Source organism: Mustela nivalis, assembly GCF_964662115.1.
Source record: "Mustela nivalis genome assembly, chromosome: 2".
NCBI classification, from domain to species: Eukaryota; Metazoa; Chordata; class Mammalia; order Carnivora; family Mustelidae; genus Mustela; species Mustela nivalis.
This window is the reverse complement of record NC_139021.1, coordinates 146881686-146907910: the sequence shown is the minus strand read 5'-3', so window position 1 is coordinate 146907910 and position 26225 is coordinate 146881686. Positions and strand designations below refer to the sequence as shown.

General features: G+C 45.7%; 1 protein-coding gene across 9 annotated transcripts in view; it reads right to left on the bottom strand.

Annotated features, from left to right (window-relative positions):
* Positions 1-26225, bottom strand: part of WDFY4 (WDFY family member 4) — a 273431-nt gene that overhangs the window by 184687 nt on the left and 62519 nt on the right. For all 9 annotated transcript variants that reach the window (XR_014307369.1, XR_014307370.1, XR_014307371.1 and 6 more), the window contains exons 13-15: positions 16876-16969; positions 1911-2125; positions 870-964 (exon numbers count right to left, since the gene is read on the bottom strand). Coding sequence is in view for 6 of the 9 variants with exons in the window: in XM_082718543.1 (XP_082574669.1) it covers positions 870-964; positions 1911-2125; positions 16876-16969 (404 nt within the window). In the remaining 3 variants the exon portion in view is untranslated. The remainder of the gene's footprint in view (positions 1-869; positions 965-1910; positions 2126-16875; positions 16970-26225) is intronic.

Genomic DNA, 26225 nt, shown 5'->3' with positions numbered 1-26225 from the left:
AGCAACAAGAGAAGAGATGAGGAGCCATGTCCCCATTCAAGCATTTCTACTGCTCTTCTGACAATAGCCCCAGAGCTTCTGCTGCAGCCCAGGAGGAGGGCTAGTGTAACCACTGTGATGTGGCTCTCTGCTGACTCAGGAACACCCCTGCATCAACTATGCTCTTTCTGGAAAACTTTTCTGCCTTCAGTCCACCATGCCCCACAAACATCACCCCGCCCCCCAGTTTCCAGCTTGCCCCACTGGTAGTCACTCACTGACACTGCATCCTGGCTCCCTGATCTCCCCACTCACAGCAGCCTATCTCTTTGAAAGCTCTGCTCCCCACCACTGGTTGCCAGCACAAGCTGGCTCTCCATCCACGCTTTTCAGTTGTGCCTCTTTGCCTTCATGCCCTCATGTGATCTCACATTCGGTATGCTCACAGCTTTCTTTTCTTTAAGCTGCTCCCTGGAGCCAGCAGCCTCCCAGGGACCATGCTTGATACCAGGGATCTACGCAGGGCTTTGGCCTCTTGACCTCCTCGCTGAGCCCTGAGCTGTGAGCTGTGCATAAAGCCATCACTGGCACCTCTGTCCAGGCGCAGCATCATGTCACGAAGGAAACTCTATCACTGTTTCCATGATCTGCACCTCAAGGGGTCAAGTACAATCTTACCATCACCTATCTTATAGGAGGGCAGGGGACATCCTTTTCCTTCCAGATGTGGTCTTTCTCTGGGACCACCAATCCTGCTTTTCCTCATTCGGTCCTTTGCACAGCAGGTATTTTAAGTCTGTCTGCTTCTCACCTATTGTAGACTCCCTTATAAGGAATGCATATTCTCTTTCATTCCTGTTAACCTTCCCTGTTCTTTCCTTTGTCCTCACCTGAGCCTCCAGGGTCCCCTCTGTGCAGACAAGACGAATGCAGAATTTTCGTTGCAGCCGACGGAGGTGGGGGAATTCCAAGACTGAGAAATTGTCTAGGAATTGTAACAGAGGAGAGAAAGAAATAAAGACCTCTTATGGATAGAAGTGTTCTCCAGCTATAGGAAAGTTCTGAGCACTTTCATAAATCTTGGTGCTCCCTGATCCGCTCCTCCATGCTTTCCTCTCTCTGCCTGGAATGGTTCCTCAAACCACGCAGCAGCAGGGTGTTCCTGGCCAGGCACCCAGGCTGCAGAGCTAGTGCGTGTAGGTGGCTTTGACTTAGTCAGTGACCAGCTGGAAGCCTTGCACTGGACCCTGAAGGGGAAAGGAGTTTGCACTACTTTGTTCTGCTTCTGCTCTGTCTGCTCTGCCACATGCCTCTCTCCGTCCTGCTCAGCTTTCCAGGAAACAGGTGCCTTCCTGGAGGGGCTGCCAGCGGGAAGTGTCCCCAAGGATACACGGTCCCTGTCCTTGTCAGGAGTCCTGCCCCGGCTCCTTGCAGCAGCCCAGCTCCCGGCAGTCTGACCCCTGGGGGTGTCAAGCCTTCACAGCCCCCCCCCGTCCTTCTCAGTGGGGCGTCCTCAATGCCCTCTTCCTTCCTTTCCAGTCCCGTGAACACTGGCACACGCCTCAGGCCTAAGCCACCCACTGCCTGGCAGCCCTGCCCCTTTCCACCCATTCTCCCAACTGTGGCCCTCCCAGTTCATGCAGCACTGGCACTGTCCACTGGGCACCCCCCACAGCACATGCTGTGTTGTCTGCAGAACCCTCTCCCCCAAGACTATCAACTCCATGGGAGAGGCCATGTCTGTTCTGTGGGCCTGTCCACTGTCTGTATGATCTCCCTAGACTCACAGTGTCCTGTGCTGGGAAGGGCCACACCCCACAGAGTGGAGAGGCAGGAGAGGGAGAAGAACACCTGTCCCTGTGCACTCCTCCCACTCTATCTGAGCACAGCTGCCAGCGGCCCAGCTGAATTTAATGCACGGCACACAGTACCTTAACACATCTGGTTCGATTGCTTGGGAGGCAAGCTTTTCAAAAATCCTGATGAGGCCCGAGTGCAAGGGGCTGGAGCTGGTGGTCAGGGCCCGGCGGCAGGAGGCCATGAGGGTCCTAAGCATCCCTGCCTCGCACATGACCTGACGGTTCTTCTCCGACTTCACCAGGGACTGGATGTGACTGGCCATGGAGCACTGGATCTCCTGGGAAAGCTAAGAGATAGCGAAAGCAAACGGTGAGCCCTTGAGGTCAGAGTACTTTGTGGGCAACTTTGATCGACCCCCAATCAGGCCTCAAATAGGTTAGGGGGCCAGGCAACTGCAGTCCCATGTTTGAGTCCATACCCTTGGCACAGAAGGTGTAGCGTGGCCAGGAGGCAGGCCTGCAGGCCATGTCCATGCCGACTGGCTGTGGCTCAACCAAACCACACTCAGTGCCCAGGCCAGCCTCAGGTATGGCTCCGGTGCCCAGTGCCTCCAGCCCCTGCTGTCATCCCCCCGACACCTTCCAACTGTCCTTGTCTTCCTCACATACGCGGGCAGCTGTGGTGTCATCTCACCCTGACTAGTTTTCCAGTCATTTCAGTATCTTTGTGTCCTTGAAGTCCACAGAAGAGAACGCAGAGTCAGCTCAGTAAATATTTGAGCCAAATACATTGCTTTTGCAATCTTCCTTTCTTTTTTAAGATTTTCTTTATTTGACAGAGAGAGAGAGGGAGGGAGAGAGAACACAAGTAGGCAGAGCAGCAGGCAAAGGGAGGGAGAGAAACAGGCTCTCCGCTGAGCAGGGAGCCCGACATGGGGCTCAGTCCCAGGACCCTGGGATCAGAACCTGGGCTGAAGGCAGCTACTTAACCAACTGAGTCCCCCAGGTGCCCTAGCAATCTTTCTTTCTTCATAAAAATATCAACCCTTGGAATTCCCAGGCTTCTGTAGATAACAGTTTGGAGCAGGAGTGGAGGTGTTAGGGGTGGGGAGTCCTCTTAGGACTGCCTGCATTCTCTTTCCCTATTATATGTGATAGGGTCTAAAGTGAGAGGGATACCAGTTAGAACTTAATGGAATTTTCCTGCCGTGGATGCTATGGGACCCTCCCCCAGACCTCCTCCTCCAGATGAATGTACCCATCACCACTCCCCCTTCTCTGGAGGACAGCAGTCCTCTAAGGGGGAGCTGCCCTGCCCCACCTGACCCTGCTAAGTGGCCCCCCATGTATGTTCATGCATGCACACACAAATGCATATGCACACATGTACTACACGGGTATACACATACATGCACATAAGCATGCATATGTATATACATGCCCACAGAACTATACATATCCTTGTGTGCATACATGCATGCACGTACACATGCATGCAAATATACACATATCCACCTGCCATGTGTACATACACACACACCACACACCTGACTGTAGCCCATGAGGTTACACCCTTCAGTCTTTGTGGTGCAATTCATGCCCTGGGGGGCCCCACCCTAGTGGCTCAGGCTGAGGCTGGACTTCAGCTGATGGCACATCCCCGTTGAGCTTCTTCTCCTACACCACCTCCTTCCTCCACTCCCCTCCTGAGTCCCTCCCTTGAAGGATCTGATGTACCTGAACTCCAGTCTTGAGCTCTACCTCCGAGGAACCCAACCTGGGGCCTTGGTATGCTTTTCATACTGCACACCTTTGCCCTAGTTTTTGGTTTCAAGAAAAGAGATCTCGAACAATGTAGATCATGTCTAGGTTAGTCCCAGTGGAAAGCCAGGACTAACCACAAAGGCACTAATTTGAATCATCTCTTTTAAGGGTGATTGGCTTCTCATCCCCTTGAGTCACAGACCATCTGATATGCATACCTCCCATGAAAGCTTTCTTGGGGTCCTTTCTTGCTTCCCCTTCTTCCCTCTCTCCCTTAAACAAGCTATTAACTGTCTCTTCAATGTCAGGCTCTGGGTAAATCTCTAGGCATTTCAAGATTAAACACAACACTGTTCCTGCTCTCAAGGGAATCATGGACTACAGGCAAGACAGGAGAGGGAACAGTCTCAGCACAGTGAGAAACGGGCTCTAGCAGCTGAGTTACAGTGTCTGGGAAGGAGGGGTTCCCTGCAGCCCCTCACACATTGGATTTAGAAGGGAATCCAGGCCTGGCATCTCCTATAAGAGCCAAATTTTGCCCTGAGATGAGAGTATTTCCTGGGTATTCAGAATGTGCCAGACCCCAGTCTAAGCATTTTGATATGTATAGGTTATAGAATCCCTTTGAGGAACCCTATGAGGGAGGTAATTTTATTCTGCCCATTTCACAGATGAGGAAACTGAACCCAGAGAAATACATTGTTCAGGCCACGTGGGAAGATCAGAGCTTGGCTTTGACCCCAGACTCCATGCTCAGGATCACCTCACTTCCCATCTTGACTTCACACATGCAGAGATTTTGGAACACACTGCCACATGGTCGAGAGTATATCTGTATCACTAAGGGACAGAAATTAAGAAAGCGGTGGCATTCATCCTTAGGTCATAAACACCGCTTGGTCGTATATATGTTTTAAGGACTAAAATGTATTGAGACACATATTTACACTGTTTATCATTAATTTTTAGATTAAAAAAAATGAATGGGTCATACAGCTCACCCTCCATCCTCCCTTCCCCCTTCCAGGAGCACATCAACCAGAGCTCCTGTCTCAAACTGATGGCATTCAGCAAAATTTACATAGTTACAATATCTTCAGTAACACTTTCAACTTAAAATTTTAGACCATCTTAATTTTAGTTTAAAATTTAAACCTCATTAGAATGGTTTTAAGGGCAATTGTTCTGAGACAGGATTTTGTCCTTCTGAAATGTCACCATTTTGCCACCATCCCTGATGCCAAGGGAAGATCTCATCATTGGAATAATATGATCCCTGTAATGCACTGGATGTCTTTGTCCCCCAGAATTCATATGTTGAAACTTAATTTCCAACAGGATATGTACAGAGGTGGGGGCCTTTGTGGGGTGATTGGGACCCAAGAGTGGATCCTTCATGAATGCGATTAGTGCCCTTATAAAAGGGACCCCAGGGAGCCTTCTCTTGCCTTGTACCATGTATGGACACAGTAAGAATGGGGCCATTCGTGGGGCAGTGGGCCCCCAGCAGACACTGCATCTGCCAGCACCATGCTCTAGGACTTCCAGCTGCCGGAACTATAAGAAATAAGCTTTGGTTGTTTAGAAGCCACCAAGTCTATGGTGTTTTGTTATAGCTGCCTGAATGGACTGACACCACCCCTTCCCTGTCACTGCAGTACTGGCGTGGCCAGTGTAAACTGTTAGAGGCAATGTACAGCCCAATGGGAACCAGTGATAGAAGGAAGAAATGCCAAAACTCATTTGCACTAAACAATTCCACCACTTTTACTTTGAGGAGTTCCTCCACGTGGAAATCTACCCAGCCTCCTTGCCCCCCTTCCCCAGATCTTTCTTCTACGGCCCTCAGCATCCTTCCCTGCACCCCACGGAGTCCACAACTCTGCCTTTCCTCCTGTCGCCTCCTCTCAGAACACAAAGGGAGCCTCTGCCCTCTTGATTTGAATTTTCCCTCTTCCAGAACCTAGATTATCTGGTAACTGCAGTCTTTTAATTTGGGATGAAAGTTGGGGAGACAGTCTGTAGAAGCAAGATGCAAAAATAACACCACAATGTATTATTAATAAGAATTAAAAAGAAATGTCTACAATCTCCAGTTTTATTATCAGCACTTCACTTACTACTTTGAGGGCTTTTGGCTTTCTTTTTTCGTTGTTGTTTGCTTTTTTTCTTTTTCATCCACCAGAAAAGAGCTACTTAAAATCTAAATATGCAAAAAAGAAAAAAAAAAGCAAAGAAAAAAAAAAAAGCAAAAGTTTTCAAAAGGGAGAAATGCTGATCTTGTCTAATGATGCCACAAGTTTACTCCAAAATTGCTCAATACCCCATAATGGAGGAGGGAAAATTGATCGTCCTCATTATCACTGCCGCTCTGTCAATACCAATATTGCCTTGTTTTGAATAAAATGTGCTGTTTTTTTCAATGTTGGTTCCAGTAAAATGGGGTTTTAGTGAAAATATGAGCAGTAGCAGGAAACCAGTCTGGTTTCTCCCCCTACAAATGGATTGATTTTCCTAACGCATATTACTTCCAATGCAGGCTAGGGGATGGTGGTTCAATTAGGGCTCCATGGTGAGTGCGTGGGGTCACCAGGCTGGCCAGCGGGCAGGACCCGCAAGGCAACTTATCACAGAGCGATTTGTGGGTCAGCCTTCAGGAGTTTTTTACTTTCTCCACTTAACAGTCGTGGCTTCAAGTCTATCCTTGCCCCACTGTGGATGTTTGTTGTTCTTTCTCTTTCTCCCCCTCTTTCTCTTCTGGTCCAGATTCATACAGTCCCAGAGTCCAGTGAGGGCTGGGTCCTGGTGGGGTGCATCCCTTCCAGCAGGTATGGGCTTTGGACACATAACTCTACAGTGTGTCCTGCCACCGATGTAAAAACCTTCAGATGACCATGTCTGTTTCCTCCAGACACTTAGAAAGAACCAGGGAGTTCTACTGAGCTACCCAAATTTTGATTAGTTGCTTATTCCAATTTGGTTGAAATGGTCTTCGATGATTTTGGAAAAGAGATAGTACAAGTTAAGTGACCTCAGCTCTTCAGACATAGCACAAGTAAACAGGACTCATGAATGGGTGTCATTTGACAAGTTCTTATGGTTATCTTTGCTTACTTAGAATTAGTTCTTTCTATATATGGGTGCACATTTTCCTTTCTGCCACAGTCTCCATCAGCCTGGTAGACTCATTTGTGCTGTCCACATGGCCTTGTATGTGTGGGAGTTTGTGATCTTGTTTTATGAGTAGAGGTCTAAGTCCCACTGAATGAGCAGAACCCATGTCTAAAGGCATGGCTTCCTTGATGTCCCTAATTAGATTTGCAACTAAGACCGAGCTGCATGTGGATGCTTCCTTCACAAACTACACGCATATGATGTCTGATTCTGCCTGGTAACAGAAGCCTAGGATCTTGTATTTATAAAGTACTTGTCTCTTTCCAACTTCATTTCATCTTTCCCTTTGGTCCACCCCACGCTCCAGCCCTAGTAACATTCTCTCCCTTTGCTGAATATCCTATGCCCCCCCCTTTTTTAAAATTAATTTATTTATTTTCAGAAAAAACAGTATTCACTATTTTTTCACCACACCCAGTGCTCCATGCAATCCGTGCCCTCTATAATACCCACCACCTGGTACCCCAACCTCCCACCCTCCCGTCACTTCAAACCCCTCAGATTGTTTTTCAGAGTCCATAGTCTCTCATAGTTCACCTCCCCTTCCAATTTACCCCAACTCCCTTCTCCTCTCTAACACCCCTTGTCCTCCATGATATTTGTTATGCTCCACAAATAAGTGAAACCATATGATAATTGACTCTCCCTATGCCCTTTTTTTTTAAATTTTTTTAAATTTTTTTTTATTTTTTAACAAACATATATTTTTATCCCCAGGGGTACAGGTCTGTGAATCACCAGGTTTACACACTTCACAGCACTCACCAAAGCACATACCCTCCCCAATGTCCATAATCCCACCCCCTTCTCCCAAACCTCCTCCCCCCAGCAACCCTCAGTTTTAATCCTATGCCCTTTTTGATTGACGCCCAAAGCTGTGAATGTCCTTTCCAGCCCCATCCCTTTACCGAGCTCCTACTTATTATTCAAGAGACAATTCATATGTTCTCTCACCTGAGAAATCTTTCCTGATTTCCCCAAATAGCACCGTCCATACCTCAATCATAAATACCATACTCTGATGGTTCTCTCGGTAGATAGATGATAGACAGACCTCTTCCCACCACCCCTTGTCCCCAGCACACTGTGAACTTCTGCCTGAGACAATGACTCTTCACCCTTGTTGCCCAGCACCTGTCTCTGCCTCAAATGCAATAGTTGCCTATTAAGTGCAAGCCCAAGGGGCGAAAGTGTTCTAGAACATAGGAGGTACCCCTACCCCAGAGGGCCGAGAGTGCCCAGAAAAGGTGATGTACCCACTAGGTGTTGGAGGACAATGAGGAAAGAATCTGGCCAGCAGGGAAAATTATCTTCCCAGGGGTGTGGACAGCACATGCAAAGATGAAGGGGTGAAAGTGGGCATGGCCTTTCAGGGAAAGGCTGGAGAGTGCAAGTAGTTATCAGCTGGGCTTCCTCACCCCCAGTACCCAACAACCTCCCCTGCAATGAGTCTGTGGTCAGCCCTGAGAACACCACCAGGGAAACCAGCCTGTAGACATCCATCCAGGAGGATGCCTGCCCAGCCTGGAACCTGTAACATCAGTGGAGAGTTTCCAACACCTTGGACACTGCATGAGACCTGGGTCAGGTGAGCAATGGAGCCCAGTGGATGGCTGTGTGGGGCCCAACACCACTCTCCAGCCCGAATCCTTCCCACCTAGGGCCAAGGCTTCCTCCCTCTCCTCCCTACCCAGGAAAAGGTGGTTCAAATGTCCCTGAGTGTCTCTGGTGCTTTAGCCAAAGTACGCTGTTGACACAACTTTTGCTAAGAGATATTTTTAAAGCAGATTTTTGTTGTGGCTAACAGACAGCCATCCACGAGTGTCTGGAGAAGTTTCCTGAAAAAAGACTGCAGAGAACACTGTCTCTTCTGGAGATGAAGGATCTATTCACATGCCAACTGTGGCTTAAGCCCTGGTGTGTTGGTTCTGAGCTTTCAGACAGACCTTCATCCTCCCTTCACCCTCTAGGCAGAGAGCACCGAAATCTCCCCACAGCTAGGTTCTCAGGCTGCTTTAACACTAACTAATGGGTGAACCTGGACTAGTTCCTTATTTTCTCAAGACCTCAGCTCCTGAGCTTTAAAACTGGAATAATGAAAATACTGACATCCCTGGTATGTTGTTTGGGGGAGTCAGTAGAAACAGTTTCTGTGAAAGTGCTTTTTCTTATAGGATGCAAGTGTTTTCAGGATATTAACTCTTCTTAGCCATGGTCTTCTCTTTTAATACCAGTAAAACTCCTTCCAACCAAGCACCTGCTTTACATGGCCACTGTGCATCACACAACCTCAGTGCAAGAACAGGAAGATACACCTACCATGTTCACAGGCCCCATGGCTGTGATGGGCACTAACGCCACTGCCCACTCACTATTTGAAGGCTGACTCTTCTAAATGCTTTCACATACTGGCTCATTTAATCCTGGAACACCAACAGCTGGATGCTATTATTACTCCATTTTACAGATGAGGGAACTGAGGCCCAGATAGATTACAGCTTGCTGAGATTACAGAGTGTGTGGAGGGACAGCAATTCAAACCAGAAAGTCAATTGCACTTTGCCGCTGGGATCACTGCTTCACAGGCTCCCAGGTGCTGAAGCCTCCAGAGCACTGGCCACCTCTGGGTTTTCAAGGTAAAGTCAGTTGAAACTGGTGACTCTGTGGGGTGGGAAGGGGGTACCTATCCTATCCTGTCCTAGGCCAATGTATCAAAACTTACGGGAAAAACTAAGTGTTCATGGCTTTGGCCCACACTGGGATCATCTAAATTTAGTAACTGGTACACAGTATTTGCCGTGTGCAAGCCCTAAATGGGTTTGACCATTTCTGCCATCTTGAGAGGGTAGGTGGGAGTCTCATTTATATGTAACTTGCCAGTGGCCATATTTCTGAGCCCCTTGGAACCACCTCTCCAGCTGTCCATCTAGACTGGACAAGTATATCCTTACATTGAGCCCAAACCATCTGCTATTTAACTAACTGGTCTTTGTGTGCACTGTTCTACAACCAGCTGACTAACAAGTACCTGCTCAGCCCTTATGTCCCCAATGTCTTCTATCTCTAAGCTCCCAACCCTCAGATCTGTTCACTATTCCTTCCATGACTAAGGAGGTTTTTCAGATCCCTCGCCGTCCTGGCTTCTCACCTCTGGACAAACACAGACGTTGTGTTAAGGGGTCATGGGACTACCACTTCCCTTTAGCTGGGCACTATACTTCTATAAATATAGAGGGAAGTAGAACTCACCATAGCAGTGGTCTCACCCAACTTGGGACAATTACTGGCCATGCATTTTTAAGCCTTCTGGGACTCTTCCACATACTCTATTCTGTCCTTCCCAGCCCAGTATATATGTGCTTTAAGACATGATCATAGGCCTGATCATCTCTGCTGAATTTCGACCCAAAGGGATTCTGATACATTCTTCAGGCTGGTAGAGACCCTTCACATCCCCATTTTGTCAGCCAGTGGGTAACTCCTCCTCCCAGATCTATGTCATCTGCCACTTGAGTTCACCCAGGTCATGGATCAAATGCAAAACAGGCAGAAGAGAGGACCCAGGCTTTTGATTCACAAGCAGACTATAATATATAGCTCAACATCAATTCTCTGTTAATAATTTAATAATAGCAAAACTCCAGTTGGAAATATACCTAAAATGTATTATCTTCCATTTTTATTTCCGAATTTCTATATGCCATGACCCAAAGTCCTAGGAATACAGACTGCCAATCTAGAAGAAAAGGGTGCTGGGGGGATGGTATATAATGGAGCCAGTGTATGATGAGCAGATTACTGTGTGCCAGGTACTGTGTTAAGTACATTACAACTATATTTTCCACTGTTTTTCCCAATGGGAAAATATAATAAGGGAACACTAAGACTTGGAGATACATCAATTTCCTAAGGTCACACAGCTAATGAGTATCAGAACTGACATTCAACCCAGTCCTACTCCAAAGCCCATGATTTTAACACAGTGTGATGCACTCATTATAACGGAGGGAACCCTGATCACACAAGGGTTCTAAATTGATGGTATCTAGAAGTGTTTTATTTGGTAGGCATAGTCTGGCTTTCCTTCTGTTTTACTGCCCCCTATTTAAGTAAAAGTGCCTTTAGGCAGAACAAGTACCCTTCCAAACAGCCACAGAACTCACCATTCCCTATTATTTCCACTGATACATTTCTTTCGCCTTCCTGGCCCCACAACATTGGGTTTGCAACCCCTGTGATGTAGGCCAAATCTGAGTAGCTGAAACCAAGGTGTGGGAACCAAAGGTATCCTATATCAGTCACAGAACTAATGATGGGAAAAGGGGTTAAAAGCAAGGTGCCCTGATAATTGGGCCAGAAGTCTTCCCATACAGCTTTAACTTCTATGCCATCGTTCTACACCCATTGTGTTTTTCCTTTGATCCTTTTGGTCATCATGTGAGATTATGTGTATTTGCTCTATTTAAAAGGCTACCCTAAAAAGTAAACTGAATCTTGACCAGGCTTGACATTTTTCCAGGGACAACAGAAATTTGGGGGATGGGGTATTAGTATGAAAGAAGACAGGATATCTAAAATTCAACATATTTGGAATTTCTAAGGTGTCATACTTTAACAAAATGAGACTCCTACTTTACCCATTTCCTTGTTGGAGAAAATAGCTCTTTTCAAATAGCATGCCCTTACACAATGCTACCCAGAGCTATTAATGCTGTCAATATTTCAGTTATTTGAAACCCATACAATTATTTCAATGTGTTTGAAATGCAGACTAATTCCAGAAAATGGCACCCTTTTCTAAATTAAGACATGAATGAGTTGATAGATGAACGCAGCCCTGAGCCCAATCTTTTCTCTGTCGCATCAGACTGTGAAGGACATTTCAGTGGCAGAAGAATCTGGAACACACACAACAGTGACTCAGTGCTGGCTGACTGTAGATCAGAGTCTCTGTAATACTCAGGTCTGATTGTGTTGTTGCTTTCCAAAGCCCTCCCATGGCTACCACGTCCATAAAGGAAAAGCCACTTAGCACAGAGGCAGGAGGTCCAGGAGCCTGGCACCACGGACATCCACCACCTAGCAACTTCTACAAGTTTCAAGTCCTCATCAGCAAAGTGGGGATACTGATATCCACCCTGCAGGGTTATTATAAAGATTAAAAGATAAAGCATTTGTAGAGTTTCTGGCAACTAGTAGCAGTAATTCCATTTAGTAAGTGTTTCCCATGGTGCAGTGTATGTTCTGCTCGCCATGCTAAGGACTCATTGCATTTAATCCTCACAATAATGCCACAGGATGATATTATTACTCCCATATGACAGCAAAGAAAGTGAAGGATTGTGAAAGCTGAATCATTTCCTGTGTCTGTGTGACTGTGAAGTGGCAGAGGTGAGATCTGATGACATTCTGCTGTCTTTGGAGCCTAAACTCTGCCCTCATGTAACAGGTGCTCAGTAAAGACTGTAGTGCTTGTGGTGATGTTGATGATGGTGATGATGATGATGATGATGATGATGATGGATGGTACCCCAAGAAAATTCAATTCTCTTAGCATGGTATTCAGCATCTTTCGTGGAGTGGCTTTGACTGCACATCGCAACCCCACACACTGCCCCTCTACCCATATGGTCTATCCTAGCCCAGCTGAACTACTCAGAGTCCCCAAGTAGACATCTTCACATGTACCTCTCTCTGTGGATGATCTTCTTCTCTCCCCTCCCTCCTCCAGCTGATCTGCCATGGGCACATCTTTTCCTTAAAGCCTGGTTCTGGTTTCCCCAACTGTCTGTGGCTTTCCTCCCCCTCTGTCCCAAGGCCCAGTGGGCAAACCTCTGTTCTAGGCAACAGAGTGTGGTCTTACTGTCTTCTACACTCCCTAGCCATCCTCAACTCCGACTGTGAGCTCCTGTGACATTCATGTCTGAATCCCCAGTGGCATCTGGAAGGTGCTGAATAAAATTATTCACAGGTACATATGGATCACACTAGTTGTTCTAAAGCACTGTGTGCTCCACCTCTGTTAACCTGGTTCTGGCTTCCCACCCTCTGAGTTAACAGTCCTCGAGCACACAAGCAAATACCCCTCTGCCAGGAACTGAATAAAGGCCACAGTCCTGATGAAAACACAGTGATGCTGGGGACCCTGTGGCTGCTGAGCATGCCAGAAAGGGAAAATATCTTCTTTCCAATCAGTTGTTTAGTTCTGAGGTCAACTCAATTCCCAGAGAACCACGCTGGATGCCATTTCTGCCTCATTCACAGCAATTCCCACAATCCAGTTTTAATATTGATGATGACACAGCTGGGTTATTTTTCTAAGAGCAGCTTGTGGTGCTAGCATTTTGGAGAGGGGGAAGACACCTTTTGGTTGTAAGCAAAACAAATTTCATGTGGCCATAATTAGAAATAAATCAGACCACCCATATATGTAGTTATTTAAGTTGTCACTCTTGAAATGACATCTGTACCTTGGAAAGCCATCAATTTCTCATCCGTCAGATAGGAAGGTGGCTAAGAGTGCAATGCTGGGAGCCGGCAGGCCAACAGACCAGGAGATGAGGGGAACTCATATTCCATCTTCTTCGTAACACTGCCATCTACTGAAACTTCCTGCCCTGAAAATGCAGTCCTACAGTCCTTTTCATTCCAGCATTTTCCTGTGTGGTCTCCTTTCTCATTTGATTTACTATTCTATTGATTGTTATGAGGTTTCCCACCCTCCCCTTTCAGAAATTAATTACTGTAATTACTCAACTTTTAATAGCTGCTGATTTGGCATCTGCAGAAAATATTTGAGAAAACGCACGACTACATTTCATTTGCATTTTGAGAGACAGTGAGGGAGAACTAGACTTTTCCTAAATTACTTATTGTGACCTGAATAGAGAAAAAGAATCCTACCAGATGGAATTCTCATTTGCATACTTAATGCATCTGATGGCCATCGAGTTCCACTCCATACACTAACATGACAAGGCACAGAGTTTATCTGAAACTCAGATTCAGCCACAGTTCCCATGCACGAGCTGCAGAGGGACAGGCCACTCTCTGCTCTGCATCATTTCATCGGTCATCACCGCCATGGAGTTGGGCACGACACACCCATCAGCAACCATTTGGCTGCTAAGGCCACCCATACCACTGGCTTGGTTGTTCTCATTCCAGGTACACTGTATGGCTGGAAATACAGCTAAGAAAGCCAGACATCCTTACTGTAAAGCTATTGCACCTGCAAAATTGGGCAATGCCAAGAGATCATGACCTTACATTTTGCAAAAGCTGCAAAGATAAGAGAGCCATTCATCAAACATACCTTGATCTGGGGCCGGGGAGTGAGTTCTAGACCTCCCATCACCAACTCCATGACCACAGGAAGTCACCCACCTTTCTTGAGCCTCAAGTCCCTACCATGTGGGAAGATTCTAGTGTACTGGGATAAGCTATTATGAATACTGATGAAACAACAGGCCTGGCACAGAGGTAGCCCTAAGTGTGATTAGTGTCCAAAATGGTCCAGGCAGACCCTGTCTTGAACATCTAAGTAAAGAAAGTAAAGTCCCAGATTTGAGACAACTAAATGACTAGAAGACATGTAAAGAACTAGAAGATGCTTTATTTCAGGGTCAAATATTTTTATCTACCAGTTGATGCTTAAGGCGAGTAGGTACTGGTCTTAAAAGATGACCCCCAACAATCCCCTCTGTCCTTTACACACATGTAACCCCTCACATCAGTAGAGGAGGCATATGGCCCTTCTCACTGAGTCTAAGCTGAACCTGTGACTCACTTTGACCAACAAATGCTGTGAAGGCAAGGTCAGCTCGTTCAAGGCCTAAGCCTTCGGAGGACCTGGAAGTTTCTGCTTTTGTGCCTTTGGGAGCCCTGAGCTACTATGTGGCCTGGATGGAGAATTCACTTAGAAGAGCATGGATAGAGGCTGGACGGAGAGGGCTACATGGAGAAGAACCCAGAATGCTATTATAACAGTTTCAACCAAGGCCCCAGGCATCTGGCCCAGCCCAGGAGACTCCTGTCATTGGAGCCAGCCCAGTGAGGTGCCATCTGTGTGAGTAAGGAAGACATCTTAAATGGTCCAGTCCACCCATCACTTTGGGATGCAAAGACGGGCTGTCCCTGCTGAGGCTGTCCAAACTCCTACCCCACAGGCACCGTGAGAAAGAATGACATAGTTTGTTAACTGGGTAGCACTTTGTCACACAGCAACAGGTAACTGAAGACGCGATGAAGCCCATTTTACTCCAGCCTACTTATTTTCTGCAAATGTAGAAAAATATAAATGCATTCCATTTTACTATGAGATGAGTCTCTCTTCATTGGTTTGACCATCACTTCATGGTCACTTTCCAGCAAAGGAGCAGGAACCAGAAAAAAGATTCCATTTATAAAGGGACATAGAGACATGGAACCAAGTCAGCCCTTTTTTGCAAGCCTGTATGAAATACTACAGAATTTTTTTGGTGACAACAGTTCCCTTCCCTACACATCAAGGCTTTTGCTCCCCGCTCCACTTTTCTCACTGATTTTGGCAGGTTTGCAACATTTTATTAGGTCATTGTCATTTTCAGGCTGTGATTAATGACACCACTAGTGTTCATTTCTTCCTAGAACATATCACTTCATTTTTAGGTCCTGGACAAAGCCCAGCTCAACCCACAATCCCGGTCCCTCATTCCTCCTACAGAAGCCACAACTGCGCAAGGGAACGACCAGGAGACCTGCCACCAGGTAGGACCACATTGAATACCATGTCCGCCAACTGAGAATCCTTCCAAGTCATTTAAATGATCTGAGCCTCTGTTTCCCCACTGGCGAAAACGGAGACAAATAATACTCCCAAGAAAACTGCAATGAGGACAAACCATGAAAAAGTCCAGCACCACACCTGGTTGCTCAGTCCAGTTCGTACCCTCTCCTCTGCACTCATTAGAGCATGGATTCTCCAGGTTTTTCTCAACAAGAACGACCTTGTTCTGTTACTCAATCTTTTCATCCTCCTGTGGAGCCCCTCGTTCTGTGAGGATAGGAACTTGGGTGGTTTTGTTTTGGGTTTTTTTTTTTTTCTCTCCCTCTTCCCATCTCCTGGGTCTCATCTCAGGTCCTGTGAGTCTGTCTTTCCTCTCTCTTCATCCTTGCCCAGACACCACCCTAGCTGAGCCACCTTCGATGTGGTCCTGCAGACATGGATTTCGAACTGTTGTCCCCATTCCTAGGCCATTCCCCATGCAATGAACAGAGTTTTTGATACAAAAACCTGATAGAGTCATCCTCTCCTTTGCAAAGCTTCTTGCTACCCTAGGGAAAAAACTCCATCTATAAGCAGGGCTCCAGCCATCCTGTGCCTGCCCCATCTGGCACATTTCCCACTCTCCCCCTCTGTTCCCACTCCAGCCGCCTGCAGCAGGCTTCTTCCTGCCTGGTTAATTGCTACTCATCTTTCAGGGCCCTGCTTGAATGTCACCATCTAGGAGATGGTTTCCCTGACCTCCACCCCTTCCTCTAAATTAGATTTAATCAGGTCTTCCTCCACCTCCATTCCCATTATTCTTTCTCAGCATCTTATTTTTCCCTATTATTATCACTTGCCACAATCTGTCATTGTATATTCATTTGTGGGCTTATTTATTCAGTTGTCTGCACTGGCACCATCTCTTGGTCCCCGTGAGAGACACAGGATCCAGGGACAGTGTCCATCTTGTTAGCCTAGCATGTTCTACACAGAGTACCGAGCCATGATCACAACCAGCACCCACAGGATGGATGACTACCAGGGGTGGTGGGGAGGACTTCCAGCCCCAACAATGCTCAGTGCTGTCTTCAGTACCCAGGGCTGGCCTCATGAAGGCGGAATCATTTCAGCTAGTTTGTGTTTGGCTGTGGATTTTAGTAGGGTCACTTCACCAGCAAAAATGACCTGTTTTGAATGGCCTTGGAGGGAAGGGCAGCAAAACTCAATCAAGAGTCATGGACACACTGACTCTACCCTGCAGGAGGAGCTTCACGTTGGGGGGGGGGGCGGGGGGCGCTCCGCTAATGCAGGGTACTGAGGGCAAAGGCAAAGAAGAAGAAATCTGGCCAGAAGGAGCTTAAGTGAGTCATCATGTGAGAAAGACAAATACATGTGTTCAACCACAAGTACCTGGGGGTGGTCTGCGTGGTACAACCGAGGCAGCAGTCTCACCATGATGCACAGGACCCCAGGGTGCATGATCACAGCATCCCCTTCATCCACCCTGCAGAGAGAGGGCAAGCAGGATATCAACTTTGAGTTTTCTAGTCTCTTCTGTTTTTCACAAACCTTTCTGAATCTTTCTCTGACAGGCCACAAGACACATCCTTATTCTACCACATATGATCTATATAACTTTGAACTAATTAATCTGAGCCTAATTTTCCCCAGCTGTATGTGGAACCCATAATACCATACTTCTCTCAGAGAGACACAGAATAATGCTTTTGGGCCCCAGGACACAGTGGCTGGCTCATAGTCGATATTCAATGCAAGTAAGTTGTCTGGTCCTCTCCCCTTCCCACCAGGCATAAAGGAGATAGACAGGCTCTCCTTTTATGTTAAACACATACACAGAAACATTTCTGAGTTTCTTCAAGGTGTGTAGGCATACTCAACTCTGCCCTACCCCCTGAATGCAACTCAAAACTCACATAGAACAAATAAGCAGTTCTCTGATGACTCTGAAAAGTAAATGGTAGCAGAGAAGGAAACCAAACCCACAGCACCATTCAACTGCATTGAATTTTCTGGGGTGTCCCCCTCCAGAATTCCTGGGTATGGGCTCAGAGGGCATCTGAAAACAGAAATGTGCACCATATATAGACAAGGAGAGAGTGCCAAGAAAACCTCTCTGTTTCTGGGCTGAGGAACAGAAAAATAGGCTCCTACAGGTCACAGAGCATGGAGGAGAAGCCCTGAGATTTTCTTTGTTAAGTTCCTTCGTTCTTTCTCAGTCAGACTCCAGATAACCTCATAGCAGTAGCAGCAGCGAGGCAGGTGTCTGAGTGTCTAGGAGAAGACTAATCCTTCTCTCTAACCAGAAGATCTGCAGTTCTAAGAGTGTAGGCAAAATCTCCATCGCTCTTTTCTCTCTATTTCCTTTCCCTGATTGGCACCAGAAACAGATGCAGTGGTAGGAGGTACATGTCAAAGCAGGGAAACTAAAGCCTCAGCTTCCTAGACAGAGGAGAAGGAAGAGACCCCTGGTATCCATGAAGTGTTGGGGAGACATGAAGAGGAGGAGGCTTAAGAAAGTCAGACTTTGTATCAACCTCTGGCCTCAATTCTGAGTTGTATGTGTGGATGTGACCCTAAACCAATTCCTAAGGCTTTGAGAACTGAACTCAAGGGTAAAGACCACCCATGACTGACTACTGCACAGGGCAAATATAGGGTAGATCAAACCTCACTGCCAAGTCTGTGAAGCCAAACTAATAACAGAAACATGGTCCACGGAAGGTGGGTAAGAACTTTCAGGCTAAACCTAACCTGGTTGCTTGCCTGGTGAAACAAAGCATCAGCATTCTCCAGATGTCAACAAAAGCCAGAGTTCATAACATTCAAAATATCCAGGACACAATTTGATATTACTTAGCACAGAACAAATCAGGGAAATATCAATACCTCACACAGAAAAAGATAATCAACAGATGACAAGCCTGAGATGACCGAGATGTTGAAACTATCAGACAAAAATTTTATTTTTTTAATCAGGCAAAAACTTTAAATCTGCTGTTTATATACCACACTCTAAGGAATAAGGGTGAATATTATTGAAATGGATGAAAAACAAAGAAGTCTCAGTAAAGAAATGGGAGCAATAAAAAAGAACCAAATGGAAATTTAAGAACTGAAAATACAATAACAAATTTTAAAATCTCACTAAGTGCAAACAATAAGAAAATGAGAAGAGAGAGAGTCCATGAATTTAAGGACAGATCAATAGAAATTGCCCAGTCTGAACAACAAAAAGGAAAAAGATTTTTTAAAGTGTAAGAAATCCTCTAGGAGAACATAGGCAGTAACCTCTTCAACATCGGCCACAGCAACCTCCTTCACGACATGTCCCCAAAGGCAAAGGAAACAAATGCTAAATTCTTAACAAGATCCTAGCTAATAGGATCTAACAGTATATTAAAAAAAATTATCCACCATGACCAGGTGGGATTTGTCCATGGGATGCAAAGGTGGTTCAAGATTCGCAAATTAATGTGATAGAACAAATCAGTAAGAGACGAGAGAAGAACCATATGGTCCTCTTAATTGATGCATAAAAAGAATTTGAAAAGATACAGCAATCATTCCTGATTAAAACACTTCAAAGTATAGGGATAGAGGGAACATTCCTCAACTTCATAAAATCTATCTATGAAAAACCCACAGTGAATGCCATCCTCAATGGGGAAAAGCTGACAGCCTTCCCTTTGACATCAGGAACACGACTAGGATGCCTACTCTCGCCACTCTTGTTCAACATAGTATTAGAAGTCCTAGCAACAGCAATCACACAACAAAGAGAAATAAAAGGTATTCAAATTGGCAATGAAGAAGTCAAACTCTCTCTCTTTGCAGATGACATGATACTTTATGTGGAAAATCCAAAATACTCCACCCCCAAACTACTAGAACTCATACAGCAATTCAGTAATGTAGCAGGATATAAAATTGATGTACAGAAATCAGTTGCTTTCTTATACACTAACAATGAAACTATAGAAAGGAAAATGAGAGAATTGATCCTGTTTACTATAGCAACAAGAACCATAAGATACCTGGAAAGAGGTAAAGGATCTGTACTAGAGGAACTATAGAACACTCATAAAAGAAAATGAAGAAGACCCCAAAAAACGGAAGACCATTCCATGCTCGTGGATCAGAAGAATAAACATTGTTAAAATGGGTATACTATCTAGAGCAATCTATACTTCCAATGGCATCCCAATCAACATTCCACCAGCATTTTTCAAAGAGCTTGAACAAACAATCTTAAATTTGTACAGAACCAGAAAAGACCCTAAATTGCTAAGGAAATGTTGAAAAAGAAAAACAAAACTGGGGGCATCACGTTGCCTGATTTCAAGCTTTACTACAAAGCTGTGATCACCAAGACAGCATGGTATTGGCACAAAACCAGACACATAGACCAGTGGAACAGAGTAGAGAGTCCAGATATGGACCCTCAACTCTGTGGTCAAATAATCTTCAACAAAACAGGAAAAAATATACAGTGGAAAAAAGACAGTCTCTTCAACAAATGGTGCTAGGAAAATTGGACAGCTATGTGTAGAAGAACGAAACTCAACCATTCTCTTTTACCATACACAAAGATAAACTCAAAATGAATAAATGACCTCAATGTGAGGCAGGAATCTATCAAAATCCTAGAGGAGAACATAGGCAGTAACCTCTTCGACATCGGCCGCAGCAACTTCTCTCAAGATATATCTCCAAAGGCAAAGGAAACAAAAGTGAAAATGAACTTTTGGGACTTCATCAAGATCAAAAGCTTCTGCACAGCAAAGGAAACAGTCAACAAAACAAGGAGGAAACCCACAGAATGGGAGAAGATAGTCGCAAATGACACTACAGACAAAGGGTTGGTATATAAGATCTATAAAGAAGTCCTCAAACTCAACACATGCAAAAAAGATAATCATGTCAAAAATGGGCAGAAGACATGAACAGACACTTCTCCAAAGAAGACATAGAAATGATTAACAGACACATGAAAAAATGTTCGTCATCATTAGCCATCTAGGAGATTCAAATCAAAACCACATTGAGATACCACGTTATACCAGTTAGAATGGCCAAAATTAACAAGACAGTAAACAACATGTGTTGGAAAGGATGTGGAGAAAGAGGAGGGGAACGCTCTTACACTGTTGGTGGGAATGCAAGTTGGTGCAGCCACTTTAGAAAACAGTGTGGAGATTCCTTAAGAAATTAAAAATAGAGCTTCCGTATGATCCTGCAATTGCACTATTGGGTTTATCCCAAAGATACAGATGTAATGAAAAGAAGGGCCATCTGTACCCCAATGTTCATAGCAGCAATGGCCCTTTAATGGACAAATGGATAAAGAAGATATGGTCCATGTATACAATAGAGCATTATGCCTCCATCAGAAAGGATAAATACCCAACTTTTGTATCAACACGGACGGGACTGGAAGAGATTATGCTGAGTGAAATAAGTCAAGCAGAGAGAGTCAATTATCATATGGTTTCACTTACTTGTGGAGCATAAGGAATAACATGGAGGATATGGGGAGACAGAAAGGAGAAGTGAGTTGGGGGAAATTGGAAGGGGAGATGAACCATGAGAGTCTGTTGTCTCTGAAAAACAAACTAAGGGTTTTGGAGGGGAGGGGGGTGGGGTGTTGGGTGAGCCTGGTGGTGGGAATTATAGAGGGCACATATTGCATGGAGCACTGGGTGTGGTGCATAAACAATGAATTCTGGAACACTGAAAAGAAATTTTTAAAACAAAATTAAAAAAAGAAAAAGATTCCCATCACCTGGGACCAAGTTCTTTAAGTTTAATGTACTTAAAAATACATTCATCTGTTGATGGACAAATACAAAAGAAGCTTTAAAAAAAATCAAAAACAAAAAATAAAGAATAGAAACCTAAACTCCAACCCCAATGACTGTGATTCAGGAAATCTGGTTTATGAGACTATATTTTAGCACTTATATGATTCTGATCCAGGCAGGTAGGCTATAGGCCATACTGGGAGAAGCATTGCTCTGAGATGTGGATCCCAAGAGCAGGAATAAGGGTAGGGGTTCTGAATGCCAAGGAGGGTGGAGAGATAGTGATAACCCACATGGCCTCATGATCCTGAATGGCTCAATCTATCTTGCAAAAGACCTGTGCATGTAACTGAAAGTTATAATCCAAAAGTTATAATCCAAGACTATATACATGATTATCTATATCTCCCAAGGCCTAGAACTGAGGACAGGGGAAGAGGGGTGCTTGGTTGAGTTTTACAATGTAAGAGTGATGTCATTTCATTCAAAGAATCCAGAGGCCTGTGGGGATATCAGAACCAGTGAGACCACATCACATCACACAGAGCCTGAGTTTGGCTATCCCCATCTCCCCACCCTGTGACCATGGAAGCGGCACAGGGTAAGGCATGGTGCTCAGATCCATCCATGTATTTTTCCTGCTTCGCTGTGGAAGTCAGACTATCCCTCATCCAGATGATATCCAAATTCTCTGGGCAGCTCAAGCTACTCTATCTCTTCTTACCAAGGTCAGTGGATTCCTGAGTGATTCATTGAAAAATTAAAAAGAATACAATCTCATTTTGGCAGTCTGCACAGGCTACCCAAGACAACCACCACCTTCTCCCAAACCAGATCTTCTACCAGCACTTCCCTATCAGGGCCTGCGCCAGTCCCTCCTCCTCCACACTCATCCCATTGGCTACCAAGGCCAGACAGTATGTCCTAAATAGGTCTCAAAATGTTCTCCCATGAGCAGCCTGTTGTCTGGATGCCAGTCATCGCCATCACTCCGGGGGAGAGACCCCCAGCTCTTGCTTTCCTCCCCCTCCTCATTCTCATTTCTATCCATCTCTCTCCCTCCACACTCTCTCTCTCTCTCTCTCTCTCTCACACACACACACACACACACTCATACACAAAACCACAGTCACACATTCACACACATACACACACATCAAGAGTGGCCGCTGCAACTTGTCTGCCTGCTCCCCCACGAAATACCATCCCCCATCTTGCCAGCCTGGGAGTCATTCACGCCTGGACCCCTTTCCAGGCTCACATCTCAGCACTGCCCTCAAATGTGTGGCTCTAAGTCCATCATCCCTGTCAAGGCCTTGGGCTTTCCTCACTCAGTGTGGCTGCTGTGGGGTCTGTATTTCAGGCTTGGGAATGCCTTTTCCAAACCCTCCCATTCCAGGCACTGGTCTCTCTCATCCTGGCTTAGCTCAGGGATCGTCTCACCCAGGAAGGCCCCACGGAACCCCTTTCCCAGGCTATGTCAGGTGCGCTGCTCCATTCCCCCTTATTTTCTGGGGATGCCCTGGGTGGCATCCACCAGTGGTATAATGATCTGCTCACACTTCTGATTCTCCCACACCCAGCTGTAGGGCTAGGGCAGGGGGTCAGTTGTCCCTTCCCCCAAGTACTCACCAGTGCCTGGCCCTGAAAGCTTGGCACCAGTATAGGCATTCCCTGAGTGCTTACTGAAATTCTGGACTTGCGTTCTCCAGACTAGATGTGTACCGGGGGTAAGCCAGAGAGGCACAGGCAGGAGCAGCCTTCTGAAGGAAGAGCCATGTCACCACTGTCCGGGAGACATGTTAGGGACACTCTAGGGTGGCCATCATGCAGCAGAGCGGGGACTAGGTCTGCACTAGGCTGCATGGCAGCTGCACAGTCAGAGATCTCAAAAGCCACAATAAGAGGGGCACCTGGGGGGTTCAGTTGGTAAAGTGGCTGCCTTCGGCTCAGATCAGGTCATGATATCCCAGAGTCCTAGGAAGCCCCAAGACCGGCTTCGAGACAGCTTCCTGCTCAGCAAGGAGCCTGCTTCTCCCTCTGCCCTGCCTCTCAATGCAAGTACGCATGCGCTCTCTCACACTCTTGCTCTGACACACTCTCTCTCTCTCAAATAAAGAAATAAAATCTTAAAAAAAAAAAAAAAAAAAAGAGCCACAAGAAACCATAGTCCTCGTTATGGCACCAAATCCTGTATATCCTGGGGTTTTTTCCCCCAAAACATACATACCTATGATAAAGTTTAATTTATAAATTAGGCACAGTAAGAAATCAATAGCAGCTAATAATAAATATTATTAGAAAATTCTAATAATACACGGTAATAAAAGTTATGTGAATGTGGTCTCTCTGTCTCTCCAAATATCTTCTTGTGCCCTACACACCCCTCCTGTGGCAACGAAAGTGATAAAATACCTAGAGACGGAGTCACGTGGATGCCACGGGCATGGGACTCCGCATCAGGCTACCCTTGGCCTGCCTACAATTCGTCAGAAGGAGGATCACCTGTTTCCAGACCATGGCTGGCTGCCAGAAGTGAAACTGCCAAAAATGAAACATCAGCTGTGTGTCAAGGCTGACTAGTGCATGGCGGTTTAAGAGAAAGCTCCCTGCAAAGCCACAGCTCCACAGAAGGGAAGATAGGCTTTGGGCAGATGCTTCCTGCTCAGCTGGGTTCTCACACCTGAGATGCACAGCCAACACCCAATGTACTCACATGTGCACAAGCACAAGTTCCCCCATAATGTCTGCATGGGTACCTGCCACTCATTCAATTCCTGGTCGTCCAGAGGAGCATGGTAAAGCAAGCCCGGTTTGAATGGCAGGTGTGACAGAGCAAGACCCCTTTGGGAGGGGACAGCTCAGGGGAGTTACCAGGGAAAAAGCCAGGCCACCCTCCAAGGCACCTAAGATCCAGATCCAACACTGCCCCGGCCATTGAATCTTGGAGAATGGGGTGCTGATGTCAAGGCAGACTGAGTGAAGGCTAGCATCAGAGGGACACCCTCCAAAATACCTCCATCCCAGGGCCCCAGGTCTCAGAGAGAGCTGCAAAAAGTCAGGCCCTCATGCAGCCTGGTCTGCAAAGCTTCTGACTCCAGCAAACCCCTAGACTATCCTAGGAGCATGGGTATGTAGAAATATTTGAGCCACAACTACTGTGAAAAAGGCAAAAAAGGTTTACATACTTCAACTTCACAGTTTGCCAAGCATTCTCGGTGGGTCTTTTGAATTGAGAACATATATTATATACATCAGAAAGTAAAATCTTACTGGGTTTTCGATGCCATGATATTTACTGAATGATTATTAATTCCAGATGAATAGCAGCAGAGGAGGACAAAGGACTGGTTAGGGCTCTGGTCAGCCGAGCACCCCCTGCCACCTTGTCTTTGCCTGGTGCACACTGCCATCTTGGGCAGCATGTCCCCTTACAGATGAGCATTATAGCCACAACTTGGGTTCAAACTCTAAGTCATTGATATTGTCCCTTTTGTTGATATAATGAACAGAAGTCCACCCATGAGGCTCAGCAGAAGCCAGGAGAGGTCGAAGCCTAGGCAGGAAACAAGTCCTCTGACAGCCAACAGAGTCTTGCACATTGCATATGTATTTGGGCAATTCCATAATATATAATTTCCATTTTGTGAGCAATGTTACTTAAATCATTATTGTTACATGAATTAAATCAACTAATGCTTGTGGAAATCTGAGCACAGCATCTGGCACACAAGTACTTGGGAGACAGCAGCTGTGGTCACGATGACCAGCACCATTATCATCTCCAACCCAAACCTCATGGCAGCCTTCAAAGTGGATACTTTTATTACCACTGCCTTCCAATCAGGAAATTGAAGCTCACATAGATAAAGCAATAGGCCCAAGGAACATGGCCATGAAGGCATAGAGCATTTGGTCTGAGTCCAAGGCCCATAGCCTCTGCCCCTCCTCCTGGAGAGCAAGGTCCACTTTGCACAGACAGGGCTGAGCCAAGGCACTTGTCCAAGAAGATGCTAAATGTTCTTGGTGGGCAGGGATAAGCAACCTGTCCCTTATTCTCAGCCCACCGCCCTGCCTTTATCCCCCAGATTCTCTCATGAGAGGCTAGGTTTTCATTTATTCTCTTACCATTAGGAAAGATCGAGGGTGATGTATTTCTTTTAATGAGGAAAAAATTGCTCTATTTATGAAATCTGACTCTCATACATTTAAAAATTACTCATCATGAAACCAAGGTGACATCTGACACAGGATTAATCAGTAAAGAATGTGGGTTGATGCCATCCATAGGTTAGAGACCAACTTTAAACAGTAAGCTATTATGTCAGAACATTTGGAAAATCATCGCCATTATTGTGGGAGTTTCCAGAAGAAGCAGGAAAAACACATACCCATAGAAACCCACAGCCACACAGACACACACACAGGTTTTGAAAATAGACCTAGGATTATAATCTGATTCTATTGCTTAATTACTAAATGTGTGACTTTGGCCATTTATCCTTTCTTAGCTTTGGTTTCTTTATTAGTAAAGTTCTAGGATTGGAAGGGAATTAAATGAATAGAAGTGTTTAGAGCTTAGCCCCCAGAGACATCTGAAAAATGACTATGGCTTCTCATCACTCAAAACCACTTACTAATGCCTTCTGGTGCCGACAACTACTTCCCTGCCCTCTAACAGCTGGTAGAATAAGGTTCAATGCTGAGATACCAAATTGACCTCCATGCTCTCCAGGTGGCCAGGGTAGAGGCCTCCTCGAGGACACCTTTCCCCAGAACAGAGAAATCAGGGAGCCTCAGAAAGGGAATTCTCTCCAAGACAAAGCAAGAAGAGAAGGGCCTGGAATCTGGTCAAGGCCATCTCACAAGGTGCCGCTGTGGTACCACTGCAGTGAGGGATGTCATGACCTTGAGAAACAAGAACAAAGCAGGAAGCAT